The sequence below is a fragment of the Bidens hawaiensis genome, unplaced genomic scaffold (genome assembly GCF_021521415.1).
Source record: "Bidens hawaiensis isolate Kalapana, Puna unplaced genomic scaffold, B.hawaiensis_p1.1 tig00014334_1, whole genome shotgun sequence".
Lineage (NCBI taxonomy): Eukaryota > Viridiplantae > Streptophyta > Magnoliopsida > Asterales > Asteraceae > Bidens > Bidens hawaiensis.
This window is the reverse complement of record NW_027492232.1, coordinates 122,575-137,116: the sequence shown is the minus strand read 5'-3', so window position 1 is coordinate 137,116 and position 14,542 is coordinate 122,575. Positions and strand designations below refer to the sequence as shown.

Below are 14,542 nucleotides of genomic sequence, written 5' to 3'. Positions count from 1 at the left end.
AACGAACCAGTACGGGCCGACTATATACGAGCCAAACTGAAAAAACTTGATGGTTTGGAACCAGTTTGTAATTTTTGAAGGGAAGTCAGGTTGGACCCGGTTTATATCATAACAAAGCCTTTTAAAATCGCTGGAGACCATTTTTTGTGACCTTTTCAGTTTGTATATCTGAACCGGTTTTAAGCCAATTACCTAAACCGACTTGTATAACGTTCGAATGTTTTTCATCAGAACCAGTTTATAACCTCAAACTCATGTACCGATTGGATTCAATTTACAACTCGAGCCGGTTTAGGCCCGGAACTCAATTCGTACACATTTAGTGTGTAACCTAGAAATTTCATAACACTTGTTGAAGCTAAAGGTGAATCACACAACTTAATAGTATACGTTTGAAGTGAAGTTAAAGTTAAACTATGGTTGAGTTAGAGTAGCGTCTTGTTGTGGTCATCCGACTCACTCATCCCGTACACCTTGTTGACCTTGTCCAGTTAAAGTCTTCTTCTTCTTCTTCTTCTTCTCAATTATTATGGCTTTCCGGTTCAACTTTCCGGCACTGCTTTCGAAGTTCATCATCTCCGTTCTCTGCTTCATAATGCTTCGGAAATCAAACGCTCGAACTACACATCCTTCCGAAGGTATGTATGTTATATATGTGATAATTCGAGTATAAAATTCAACTGTTTATAATAGCTCATGAATCGTGTGCACATAATTAGGTCATTTTATTTATTTGCATGAATCGGTTTGTTTGAATTGAAACCGAATCGAAATTATTGTTATTGTTCATAATTGATAATAATAAATTCATAATCAACACGAATTACTACTATCCTAATTGATAATTCATGTAGATGACGCTTAAATTACCTGCTTCTAATTTGCCGACTCAGGGAGGAGTCAACGTTCAGAAAAGTGCACTAGTTTTTTTTTTTTTTTTTTTTTTTTTTTTTTTTTTTGAATGTTTAAGCTTGCCTTATTAAAAACTAAAAATGTTAATAAAGTTGTCAAAATTGGCGACTTTATATCCAACTAGGAATCTAGGATTGACTGACTAGAGGATTTTCGATACAGGAAGCATAGCATAAAATAAAATAATAATTATTTTCTACCTACCTTTTTTTCAAACAACTTTTTTCCTTTATCTAAAGTTTAGTACACTGTGATATAGTAAATACAGTGGTTTTTCTATATGTTTAAAAATATTTATGTAGTACTATATAGATTTTTAAATATCTTTTTTAGAGTGATTATAAATTTATGAGTGAATGCGTGAGAATAGGTAGTGATAAAGATAGGAAATAATATTATTTAATTAAAAATGAGAGATAAAGTATAATGAGTTTTAGTGTAATTTAAAATAGGTATTTGTTAGTATTTTTATTTTTAAAAGTTAATATTTTTTTTAATTCAAAAGCAAACTAACAACTCCTTTCTTTAAAAAAGTAAAATTTATTTTTCTAAATTTCCCTAAAAAAATCCCCTTCCTTTTTATTTATTTTTTCAATAAGTTCCCTCCCTCCGTTCTTTTCTCTTTCTACCATTTTTATCGCCAACGGCAATGTACCCGCTAGACAAATTATCATTCTGTATTATTAACAATATTTGTAGTATTTAAATCAATGTTGTAAAAGTAGGTCTACAAGGCCGAGTAATCTCCGAGTACTCGCTACAAGGTATGGTGCCGAGGGGAGTTTCTTTAACTCCGCCTAGTTACTAAAAATTGTTCCAAGGTGGTCAACATTAGTCAGAATCACATATAGTCGGTTAACTTGGGTCTATTTTCACTTAAAAAATACAACATCATTTGTATTTCTATAATATTAAAGAACGAATATCATTTTTTTAATTAATGATTAACATTTTTAAGAATAGTTTAGTGTTTAAAAATGTATTTCTCTTATTTATATTGATATTCACTTATTTTGTTATAAATATTAGTAAACTTATGATATTTGAAATATATATTGCCCAAAAATTAATTTTCTTTATATTTATCATGTCCGAGTACTCTCCTAGTACTCCCCGAGTACTCCCTCCAAGGGGGTCGGTCGCCTAGGGACCGCCTAACGACTTTTGCAACATTGATTTAAATATGGTATTTTTTTACTCATGTGTGAAATTTTGTTACGTAATGAATGTATATTTTAAAGATATTTATGATAATATTGTGAAATACATTGTGCTATTATGTTAAGTATCTATGGCTATATATTTATAGTATGATATGACATTCTTACTAATTTATGACCATACCAAAAATTTTAACTTTGAACAACTTGTAACATAAATTATAAAAACTCTACTGTAATTTGTAGATTTCATGTTGAAAATTTACTCACTGACTATTGTGTTTATTTAATCATTTCAGAATAAATGTTGCTATATATATCTTTTGGTGAAAATCCATGGTTGATAATTGATATATCAAATAATTAGTTTTATAACGCATGTGTTACACAGGTTGAATAAATATTTTAATTTATTAACTAAAATATATTTTGTAAAATATAAAGATACGTTTAACTATGCATGATGTATATATATGTGTGAACTTATTAACTAAATTAGCTTTATAACGCCCTGCTTGCGGTGCGCACATATAATGTATATATATGTGTGAACCCTTGAGTGGGCAAAAGTGAAATTGCACTAATTTTGACGTTATTTTACTAATCTCGTGATAACGTTAAAAGTGACGGAAGGTAAATCAAAAATCATGTGGTGGCGTTGATAGCCGAAAGACAAGGGTACATGCACCAATCGGCCGGTGTCCCGATGGTTGAGTGTTATATGCCTTATGTCCAAGACTTGATGCAAAACTACTATCAAGCCGAGGGTCTCACCGGAAGCAGCCTCTCTATCCCTATGGGGTAGAGATAAGGCTGTCTACATATTACCCTCCTCAGACCCTACCATAACTTTGCTATTGGTGGGATATACTGAGTACGATGATGATTTAACTATGCATGACTGAAATTTGGTTACTTTGAAATTAGATCCGACTCTTGATAGGGACTATCCTTGAGTCTTTTACAGTAATGACATAACATATTGTTCGCCACATATTAAATAGTTTTAGCATATGTCAACACCTTCAAGGCTTCAATGCATTTAATTAAGATGCATGCATTGACCATTTTGATTCATTTATTATCAATTTATACTTTAATACCAGAAATTTTTGAAGTTATGAAATACTAGAGGTTTTTTCTTTTTCCCAATAGCTCATCTTTACCCGCCAAGCCGTTGAATCATACTACGCTATAAAATAGTTCTAAAATTTACACATCATACAAATTTGAATAGTATATCATTATATATTCTTAATATTTAGAAGAATAAAAAGTTGTTTTAAAGAATTTTACTTTTTATATCTAATAAATAAGTAACTCGCTGCCTTACATATCATAATTATGTGACCGCCTCTTATTTTGTCTCTTCATATTTACAATAAAAACATAATGCATTAAATATTATTAAATTATTAGTTATAAAGTTACATAAACAGTTGTTTAAAAAACTATTCAATATTTTATTTATTCAACCGGTTTGATGCACGAGTTTAGGGGTTAGGCATTGTTATTTAACTTTCCACAAATACCAACGTTAACATTTTTTCTAGAAAAACACTATAAAACGTTCATAAACATTTACAGATGATCAACGGCTGCATGCTCAACCCAGAAAACGAATCCATGAGCATCAATCATATAAACATTGTTGGTATATATGAAATCTATAGCATTGATCATTAATATACAAGGTGACTGATATTTTGTACATCATAAATATTTTAATTTTGACAATGGTACAACAGTGAGGGCATTAACTTCGATATTTAAACAATGGGACGTTCAAATTCCGAGGAACTTGTGGAACATCAGCGGAGAACCATGCAGCGGGACAGCTCTTGGACCAGATTTCGACGTCGATTACAACAATCCAGCAATTGAATGTAATTGTAGCTTTGACAGCAACACCACTTGCCATATCACTAAACTGTAAGCCCTTTGTTTCCTTGAATTGCCTGCTCACTCATCCTTCCTTTTTCCTTGAGGATATTACATTCAACATTGTTGTGAATTTACATATGAAAGGCGTGTTTTTTGATAAAATTAAATAAGGTTATGCATAGTAATGTTATGACTTCAAGATCAATCGATTAGTTGATAAAAGACTTGGTTTTGCAATCCAAGAGGGGCTAGTGGCGCAGCTTGTTGCACGTTTGCCTTCTATTTCGATGTAAACGAAAAGATAAACATACTTACGAACTATTTCACATTAAAAAGAAAGTAAGGTTCTTGAAAACTTGAATCACAGTGGGATCTTACTAATCGTTGATCTTAATTGTATCTGCTATTAAACCTGTCATGTTATGCATCCAGGAAAGTCGGTAAACTTAACAGGCGAGGGGTTATTCCTGAAGACATTGCTGCTCTAACTTATCTCACTGTATTGTATGATTTTCCATTTTTTTTTAATTTGTAAATCAAATTCAAACTTTAGTCTTAAAATGTTTGATTTTCTACCAGGCGATGATATCATATTCATTTCTATATGCAGGAAAATTGATCAGAATGCATTCACTGGCACCTTGCCTGCATTCCTTGGAAATTTGTCTGCCATGACTTACTTGTAAGTTTAGCATGTTTAGTAAATTATTTATTCAAATTGACATATGTTTATACTCTTTTATTTGATTGATCTTAACAGGTCATTAGCACACAATCAATTCTCTGGTACCATACCCAGGGAGCTTGGAAATCTTAAGAACCTAATAATGCTGTGAGTTGGATCTTTACATATTAATATCATTTTCTGATTAAAGTTGGATCTTTAAATAATATGGTTAAAGTTGTCTGTTTGTTTCAGGGCTGTGAGTTCCAATAGATTTTCAGGCACTCTTCCCCCAGAACTTGGAAACCTAGTCAAGTTGGAACTAGTGTAAGTTTCTTGAATGATATATGTAAACACACATATACAATATATAGCATCTAATTAGAAAGCTAACTCATGCAATCTTATTTAAAATTTGCAGTTACATGGACAGTTGTGGCATTGGCGGTGAGATTCCCTCAACATTTGCCAACCTCACAAAAATGCGTGAGATGTACTTTTTTTGTCCCATGAATATTCTTTTATTGTTGTGAAATAAGTGAAAACCAGGTATCTTATGATCAGTTATATTTACGTTCAGGTGGGCTTCAGATAGTCCATTTTCTGGAAAGATACCTTCTTTTATAGGAAACTGGACAAAGTTACAGAAACTGTGAGTAAGAATGGCTATAGTGCACACTTTTGAAGTTGCAAAAATGTAAATGACTCATTTTTCATATGTTTGACTTTATAGGAGACTTCAAGGGAATAATTTTGAAGGTCCTATACCAGCTAGTTTTTCGAATCTAACCTTGTTGACCTCTTTGTGAGCTATATGCTTTCTCTCTCGATATCTATACGTACTCTTTCTCTTGATATTTCTTCCTCTGGTTATTCAATTACATGAAATTTTACAGGCGAATAAGTGACTTGCAGAATGTGAGTTCATCTCTTGACTTTATCACCAGTTTGAGGAATGTAACTGACTTGTAAGGCACACAAATCTCTTTAACATGTAATGATATACATTAAAGGTGGCAGTGTGATTTGGGTAACGGGCCAAAACAGGTGTTTGGGTTAAATTGGGAGTGTATGTGTTGAAAGTTGAAACGAATTGGGTTTCCGAAACACTTTCTTTCAACCAATTGGATGAACTAGTCTGCCAAGTATTATTACAATAAGTATATATTAACAATATTAATCCATTTTTTTTGTATGATGTAATCAAAACCTTTATACCTCTTAATTAGAGAAAATTGCATAAATGGTCCCTGTGGTTTGACCACATTGCAAGTTTGGCTCACAATTTTTATAAATTGCAAACTTAGTCCAAACATCTGTGAGAGGGTTGCACGTTTAATCTCCACTCTCCACCAATTATATTTAACGGAAAAGTAAGGGCATATTTGTCATATTACACATTTTATTTATTTGTTTAAAACATAATATTTAAAGATGGGGATCTAAGTAGATCTAAAAATGTGATAATGTTCTTCGATGCTCTTCGAAGGTCAGCGCTAAATCGAGGATTCGGTTTAAAAAACCAAAGGTGATGAACATTTGGAGTTTTGGAGACTATCAGGGTTTTAAGTTTGAAAAGACACAATTACCCTCACATTATTGGCACATGACATTACTTTTCTGTTAAAAAGTTATTGGGATTAACGGTGGGGACTAAACGTGCAACACTCATGAATGTTTGAACCAAGTTTGTAATTTTTCAAAATCCGGGGACCAAACTTGCAATTTGCTCAAAACACAGTCCATTTGTGCAGTTTTCTGTTTTTTTAAATTTACCCGTTTGACCTATTAGTGATAAGACATACCCGAGTCGACCCGTTTATATAAATGGGTCAAAATTGCCACCTTTAATGCATCATATCTATCTTCTTGTGTATATTTTAATTTTCAAGTTACTAACTATTTTTTAATGTTTGACCAGAGTAATAAGAAATGCATTAGTTTCTGGTCCTATTCCATCAGACATTAATAAACTACAACAACTAGTTACACTGTAAGTTATAATGCAATATTAATTAAATAATTTCACAATTCTACTACTAAATTTCATTCATCATTTATTTTTTTTTTAAAAACCAAATGAGATCCTTTTATATATAACACAAACCGAGCTACATCTGGATAATGGGTAAGCGAGCAACAAGCTGTGCCGCTATCCCCTTTTTGAATCGCAAAGCCTATTCTACTATCCCCTTTTGAATTTTGCAGAGATTTAAGCTTCAACAATTTAAATGGTTCACTTCCACAAACATTAATGAATATGAGTTCTCTAGTTTCTCTGTAAGTTATTACTAAACCTTCCCTTACAATGTCTCAAATGTAACTGTTTCACTTATACTAAGTTATTTATTGTTCCTAATGTGATCAGATTCCTTGGAAACAACAGCTTGTCCGGTTCTCTTCTTCCTGATAAAAGTACAAATCTTCTGAACATGTAAGTTTTATAATATAAACAAGGTTTTAAGACTTTCAGTCTCTTGATTTGATGAAATTTTATTTTCAGAGATTTGTCTTACAATCAACTGTCGGGATCTTTCCCTCAATGGGTGACTCCAATGTGGACAAGAGCTAATCTGCAATTGTATGTTTATAACTTAACTTCATTAACTTTACGGAGCTTATAACTTTAAACTTAAAATGTATACTTGTTATTTCAGGAATTTGGTGGCAAATAACTTCAAATTTGACAGCACAAACATAAGGTAATCAGTTAAATACCCTTTATATACTAATTCCAAGTTGAAAGTTCTATATTATTATGAATAATTGCATCTTCATTTGCAGTATTTTCCCAGGATTAAATTGTCTTCAACGAGGCTTTCCTTGCAACAGGAACACAACACCTTGTAAGTTCATTGTTTCTTTTCACATCTATCTAATAACTATTTTTGGGTAAGACTTGGGGAGCAAGTTTCTTCTCCAACAAGTTGTTATTTATCAGGTAGGCTTTGTTTCCATTTATTTGCCAATTAAATAAAGTATTAATCCAGATTGGTTTCACATGTGAACAAATTGTGTATAAATATGGTTTAGCTTATATATATGTATATTTATTTAAGAGTTTGAGTTTTAATCTTTTTTAGAGTAATTAGTGTTAGTAATTCCAAGTTGGTGAATATGGAAGGACCTAGTTGACAAGCCAGCCAAGTTAATTTAGTTTCCTAGTTGTAATATGATTAATATAGTAATGTCTTATTCGCCAAGTTAACGTTAAATTATAAATATAGTGCTTGGTTAGAAGCTTTTCTTGTTTGACGTGTTTTAGGGCTGTCCAAACTGCTCGCCGCTCGTTCGTCGTTCGCTCGAAAATTGCTCGAAAAATGCTCGTTCGATTTCGGCTCGGTTTGGAAGTGAGCCGTTCGGCTTGGTTCGGTTTAAAAACAATCCAAGCACGAGCAAAGCCACGCTCGGTTTGGTTCGGTTCGTTTTGCTCGCATTATTTTTTATTTATTAGTTTTATATATAAACTTTATGCATATATATAAAAGTATACTATTTTTTTAAAGTTTTTAAAATTTCCCTCTTTTGTGTTGAATTCAAAGTTCAAATTTAAACCATAGCCGCTCGTTTTATATATGTTTTGTTGTTAATTTTGAGTTTTATACATTTTAAAGGTGAAAGTTTAGATAATTTAGAGTTGAAAGTCTTGAATTAATGATATTTGAAGTTTTAGAAATTTAAAATTGGAAACTTTGTACGAAAATCAAGCAAAACCAAACCGAACCAAGCCACTAGGTTTCAAAACCAAACCAAGTTCAAGCATAAAGATATCGCTTGTTTCTTTAAATTCAAGCCGCTCGGTTCGACTCGCTTTCAAACCGAACCAAGTCTGAACATGCCCGCGTTCGGTTCGGTTCGGTTCGTGAACAACCCTAGTTTAAGTTAGGGTCTAAATGAGTCATCATTTAAATATAGTTTTTGAGGTTTATTCAAAGTTAAATATGTAATTATTACTTTTAGTAGGATTAATATGTAACAACCCGCGTATAAATAGGGGTGCAACATCGATCAACTGTTGATCAATTCGTATTCCATCAGATTTAATCGATCAAGCAGCAACAATGGCGACTAATGCAAGTGGAGTCTTGTTACCTGTACTAACCACAACCAACTACACCACTTGGGCGGTCATGGCTGAAACAATCCTAAGAGCAAACGGTGTTTGGGAAGCAATAGAACCCGCAACCGGATCAACGGTCGACGATAGGAAGAACTGCATTGCAAAGGCAATCATATATCAATCACTACCCGATGATCTGTTGCAACAAGTTGCTAAAAACAAGAGTGCCAAGGACGTGTGGAAGGCGCTTCATGCTCGGCACCTAAGAGCCGATAGAGGTCGGAAGTTTCGTTTGGAGAGTTTAACGAACGAGCTGGAATCGTTGAAGATGAAAGAACACGAGTCGATTGATGAATTCTCCGGAAAGCTTAGTGGATTTGTGGCGAAGTTTAAGGACCTTGGATCGAGCCTTGAGGATGAAGTGATGGTTAAAAAGCTTTTTCTTTCTGTTCCGAGAAAGTTTGTTCCAATGGTAGCGTGTTTTGAACAAATGTTTGATTTGAAAGCTATGCCTTTTGAGGAAGCGGTTGGAAGATTGAAGAAATATGAAAAGCGGATTAATGGGCTACGTGTAGCTCAAGAAGATCAAACAAGTGGTGATCAAGGAGAAAGACGGTATGATCGGGGCCGAGGGTATGCCAATAGAGGTCGCGGTAGAGGGCGAGGAAATTTCAACAGAGACAAAAGTAACTTTAGATGTTACAAGTGTGGAACGCTTGGACACTTTGCGTACGAGTGCCCCCTGAATCAGGATTAAGGGGATATATGAGAATGGTTTATCCAGATTGCTTTCACATGTGAACCGATTGTGGATAAAGATTGTTCAGTTTATCTCTTTAGTTAATAGTTTGAGTCTTAGTAGGGTATTGCTATTTAGTTTCTCTATTATATTTTGATAATAGTTTTGAATTGTGTCTAAGTTTGATTATGATCGAGTCGTTTAGATCTGGAGTTATGGACTACTTATGGTTGCTTATTATTAAAATTCGGGGTGTCCCACAAAAATCTCGGTTTTCTTGTTTTCTTCGTTCATCGGCTGTTAGTGTGTGATCTGGGCCAACAACTGGTATCAGAGTGGGTTAATCCAGAGTGTTTTTCACATGTGAACTGATTATGGATAATGGTTTAGTGTAATTGTTTAATTAAGAGGTTCTCCTGACCCTACCGATAGCGTGCTATGCGGTTGGATATACAAGGCTTGATTGATTGATTGATTGTTTAATTAAGAGGTTGTGTTCTAATAGGGTATGGTTATTTAGTTTATCTTATAGGTTGAAGTTGTGTTTATCTTATGACTGAGTCATTTGCATAGACGGTTAGGGGTGTTTAACAAAATCAGCGTCTTTGTGTTCCACAAATGTCCGGGTTCTCTTTTCTTGTTCATGTTTGTGTGTTTGTGTGTGAATTGACCAACATTATATATCCTCCAAGAACTTTTAATTCATCAATTCAGTCAGAAATGATGACGTGTTGATTGATGATGATCTTTGTTGCTTGATAAAGATTCGAGCTTTGCAATCAAGTGCGGTGGTCCAGCAACGAGATCCCTCAACAACATTTTATTCGAGACTGAGAACGACACAACCCTTGGACCTGCTTCCTATGATTTATATCAAGAAAAATGGGCAGTTAGCAATGGGGGCATTGTCATTGACCGACCCGACCCGACATTTATAGTTTCCACCTCAATGCGAGTCGATGACACAAGATATCCAGAACTTTTCAGAACTTCTAGAAAGTCTCCAGGCTCTCTTAGATACTATGGTTTAGGGCTGGTAAACGGTCCGTATACTGTAAGACTTTTCTTTGCAGAGACTGTTTTTAACCGAACACCTAACACCTGGACGGGCCATGGCAGACGTATGTTTGATATATATATCCAGGTTATTTCTTTATTTTCCTTGAAAATATATCTGATTTAGTAGGCTTGTAAACGAACTGAACAAACACGAACCGCGTTTAATTGTTCTAGTTAGTTCATTAAGAATGATTGTGTTCGTATTTGTTTATGACTTTATGTTTGTTTATTAACAGTGTAAATGAACGGCTCACAAACGTAGACGAACGAACATTGCTAAGCGTAGATGAACAAACATAACTGAGCTCAAACCAATTAAAGCTAAATGTAAACAACAATGCGTTGGGCCTAAAACTAGACTAAATTATAATGTACCTAAAAAGTTTAAATGAATATATAACGAACGAGAACTTAAATAAAAATAAATTAACGAACATAAAAAAACATAAGTGAATATAAATGAACTAACATAAGCGAACTTTCATGAACATTAAAGAATGAGTGAAACATGTGTTCATGTTCGTTCCTTTATTATATAAACGAACTTCCCGCCAGACAGTTCACTGAACGCACGATTCGTTTACAGGCCTAGATATTAGGAAACAAAAGTGTCTAGAAATTCAAGTTCTCATTTATGTTTTAAACCTAACTTAATATTGTTTATTCTCCTTTTGTTTTACAATTTTTCAAAAAAGCGATCTAAATTTGTTGTCAATTTCTCTAGGGAAACCGTAGGCAGAAGGATTTTGACATATCAAAAGAGGCAGGAGGTATTGGAAGAGCTCTTGAAAAGGAATTTGATGTTACCGTGACACAAAATTTTCTTGAAATTCATCTGTTTTGGGCCGGGAAGGGGACCTGCTGCATACCCGAACAAGGAGATTATGGACCTTTAATTTCCGCCATACAAGTATCTCCAGGTACCAAACAAGAAATGCACACATTACTTATTTTATGCTGATTTATGTGATTGCTAATTATTTATTATTTTAATCGCAGGTTTCAAAGTTAAGAGCAACTCAAACAAAACTGGAATGATTGTTGGTATTGTAGCTTCCGTGGCGTCTGTCAGCCTTCTGCTTTTAGTTTTTGGTTTTTACATGAAATGGAAAAGGTCAAAACACGCGGAAGAAGTCGGTAATGATTTTGATTTCATAATCTTCTATTGTGTAAACTACATAAACGTCGTATATCTTTATACCTTCTTGCACGTTATCATCATCATCATCATCATCATCGTACTCAGTATATCCCACCAATAGCAATGCTATGGTAGGGTCTGAGGAGGGTAAGATGTAGACAGCCTTACCTCTATCCCATAGGGATAGAGAGGCTGCTTCCGGTGAGACCCCCGGCTCGATAGTAGTTTTGCATCAAGCCTTGGACATAAGGCACATAGCACTCAATCATCAGGGACACCGGCTGATTGGTGCATGTGCCCTTGTCTTTCGGCTATCAACGCCACCACATGATGCCTGATTAACCTTCCGCCACTTTTAACGTTATTTTCACGAGATTAGTAAAATAACGTCAAAATTAGTGCAATTTTACTTTTGCCCACCCGAGGGTTCACACATATATACATTATATGTGCGCACCGCAAGCAGGGCGTACCTTCTTGCACGTTATGTTCTTTATTTTCAATAATTACGTTGGACATCTTTATGTAAGGGTTTTATAACAAATTTGGACCTTTACACTAACTAATCAAATAATTTAAAGATCAACAGTTTTAAAAATTCACAAATAGTCCAATTGTTCTTAACAGAAAAAGTTAATTTCAGCTTGTGTAAACTGTAAAAGACCTAATTTATTAAAAAAACACTTACATTAAGGATGTCCAACTAGTTATTGAAAATAAAGGACGAAACATGCAAGCAGGTACAAAGATAAAGGACATTTTTTGTAATTTACTCTAATTTATTTTCTTTTATGTTTCTTGAAGGAAATCCTTACCTTTTTTTTAATATATATTTTCCCCATTTTTAACAGATATTCCTGGAATTGGACCTAAAGTACAAACTTACACCTACACGGAACTGAAAGCTGCAACTGCCGATTTCAGCAGTGCAAATTTGCTAGGAGAGGGTGGTTTTGGATCTGTTTACAAGGTTTGATATTAACTGATATTTGGTTGCATAATAATTTAATAATAAGTTATGATATGTCACAGGGTATATTGAATGATGGGAGTGTAGTAGCAGTTAAGCAACTGTCAGTAGCATCACACCATGGAAGGAGCCAGTTTATAGCTGAAATTTCAACCATTTCAACTGTCCAGCATTGGAACCTTGTAAAGTTGCATGGTTTTTGCGTAGAAGGTTCTAGAAGACTTTTGATTTATGAGTATCTTGAAAATAAAAGTCTTGATCAAGCACTTTTTGGTATGTCAAATCTTTAATATATTTCACATGCTTGTTCCTAACTTCCTATCACATTACCAAAATCTGAATCTCTTGATATTATTTAGGAAAAACCAATGTGCGCCTTGATTGGTCAACACGCTTTAATATATGTTTGGGAACCGCTAGAGGACTGGCTTATCTTCATGAGGAATCAAGGCCTAGAATTGTGCATCGGGACGTGAAAGCGAGTAATATATTGCTTGATGGAGAATTATGCCCCAAAATATCAGATTTTGGATTAGCTAAGTTATATGATGATAAGCGAACCCACATGAGCACTCGGGTTGCAGGAACCATGTGAGTTTTTATACTCTTCTAGCCTTGTTAAAGAAATATGTTAACTTTGTTTTACAACTAACTATATGTTTATGATTTGAACCCTATATAGTGGCTATCTTGCACCCGAGTATGCAATGCGTGGACATTTAACATCAAAGGCTGATGTTTTTGGATTCGGAGTTGTTTGTTTGGAGATTGTTAGTGGGCGGCCCAACTCTGATGAAAAAGCGGATCCGGAACAGAAGTATCTCCTACAATGGGTAAGTTGATTGGGCCTTGGGGGTGTATTTGGGCCCAAAAGTCCTCTGTTCATACTTTCATATATAATATTCAAAAGAATTTATGGTACTTTTCAGGCATGGAGTCTATACGAAAACAACCGACAAGTGGAGCTCATAGATCCATCTTTGTCATCTTTTAACGAACAAGAGGCTACTCGTATGATAGGGGTAGCACTTTTATGCGTTCAAGCATCACCCTCGTTAAGACCTGCAATGTCGCGTGTAATTACAATGCTTTCAGGTGACGTTGAAATACCTGCGGTCACAACAAAACCTAGTTATTTGACAGACTGGGATTTTAATGATACTACCAACGCTTTCGACGATGAAGAACCTATGTCTTCTGAAAGTACAACTATGATGACTGCAACTGCAACTACAAACACAACCTCAATTGGTGTGGATTCCATGCCATCACCCATAATGTTGTCGGAGATTATACGCAAGAGGAGTCTTAGAGAAGGAAGGTGACACCATTGTTGATTATTATTGTTCAATAATAGACCCAAATTATTTATTGACATTGTGTAACTGATTGTTTCTGAAGCATTTTTCATTGGGAAAGTAGTTAATTCATTTGTTTTTCTTGTGAAGTTGTTGATCCAAGTAATTTTCAGTTTTTAAAAATATATAAAAAAAATAAGTTCAAAAGTTACGGGCCACTTGAAAGTGAGCTCTGTGCGGTTTCCACACAAGGTCTGAGCCGGTTGTGAGTAATTTGGAGAAATAATAAAAGTTGTCTAACTGGTTAAACTAAAATTTCATCAGGTTTTAGTAAAAGTAAAGTCTTTAGCATAGAGGTGACTAATTCAAAAATCTCTTATTTGGCTTCTATTATTCATTGTAAAACCATTGCTTACCGGTCCCTTTTCTCCGTTTGACAGTCAGGGTGAACTTGGGTCTTTCTAAACATTGGTAACCTGTCATTGATCGGGTATAAAAAGGGCTCTACGGATGGAAGCTAGCTCTATATCGGTTATCCTTTGGGGGTAGACTCACTGATGTGCGAAAAACTATATATAAATATGAATATCAAAATCATATAATTCACAACTAAGCTTTTGAAAAAACAGAATAACCTAACTAACCTTCACAAAAA

General features: G+C 34.3%; 1 protein-coding gene across 1 annotated transcript; it reads left to right on the top strand.

Moving 5' to 3' along the window:
- The first annotated feature begins 309 nt into the window (after positions 1–309).
- On the top strand, positions 310–13,955 carry LOC143546343 (putative LRR receptor-like serine/threonine-protein kinase At1g56140). The gene is made up of 24 exons (XM_077038030.1): positions 310–638; positions 3,821–4,004; positions 4,389–4,460; positions 4,567–4,638; positions 4,717–4,788; positions 4,876–4,947; positions 5,042–5,113; positions 5,201–5,272; positions 5,354–5,425; positions 5,517–5,588; positions 6,542–6,613; positions 6,829–6,900; positions 6,989–7,054; positions 7,124–7,201; positions 7,278–7,322; positions 7,405–7,466; positions 10,184–10,563; positions 11,203–11,398; positions 11,478–11,615; positions 12,471–12,589; positions 12,652–12,862; positions 12,949–13,180; positions 13,272–13,422; positions 13,519–13,955. Exons 1-24 carry the CDS (start codon positions 530–532, stop codon positions 13,912–13,914), a joined length of 3,087 nt encoding a protein of 1,028 aa, XP_076894145.1. The 5' UTR covers positions 310–529; the 3' UTR covers positions 13,915–13,955.
- Positions 13,956–14,542: the final 587 nt, after the last annotated feature.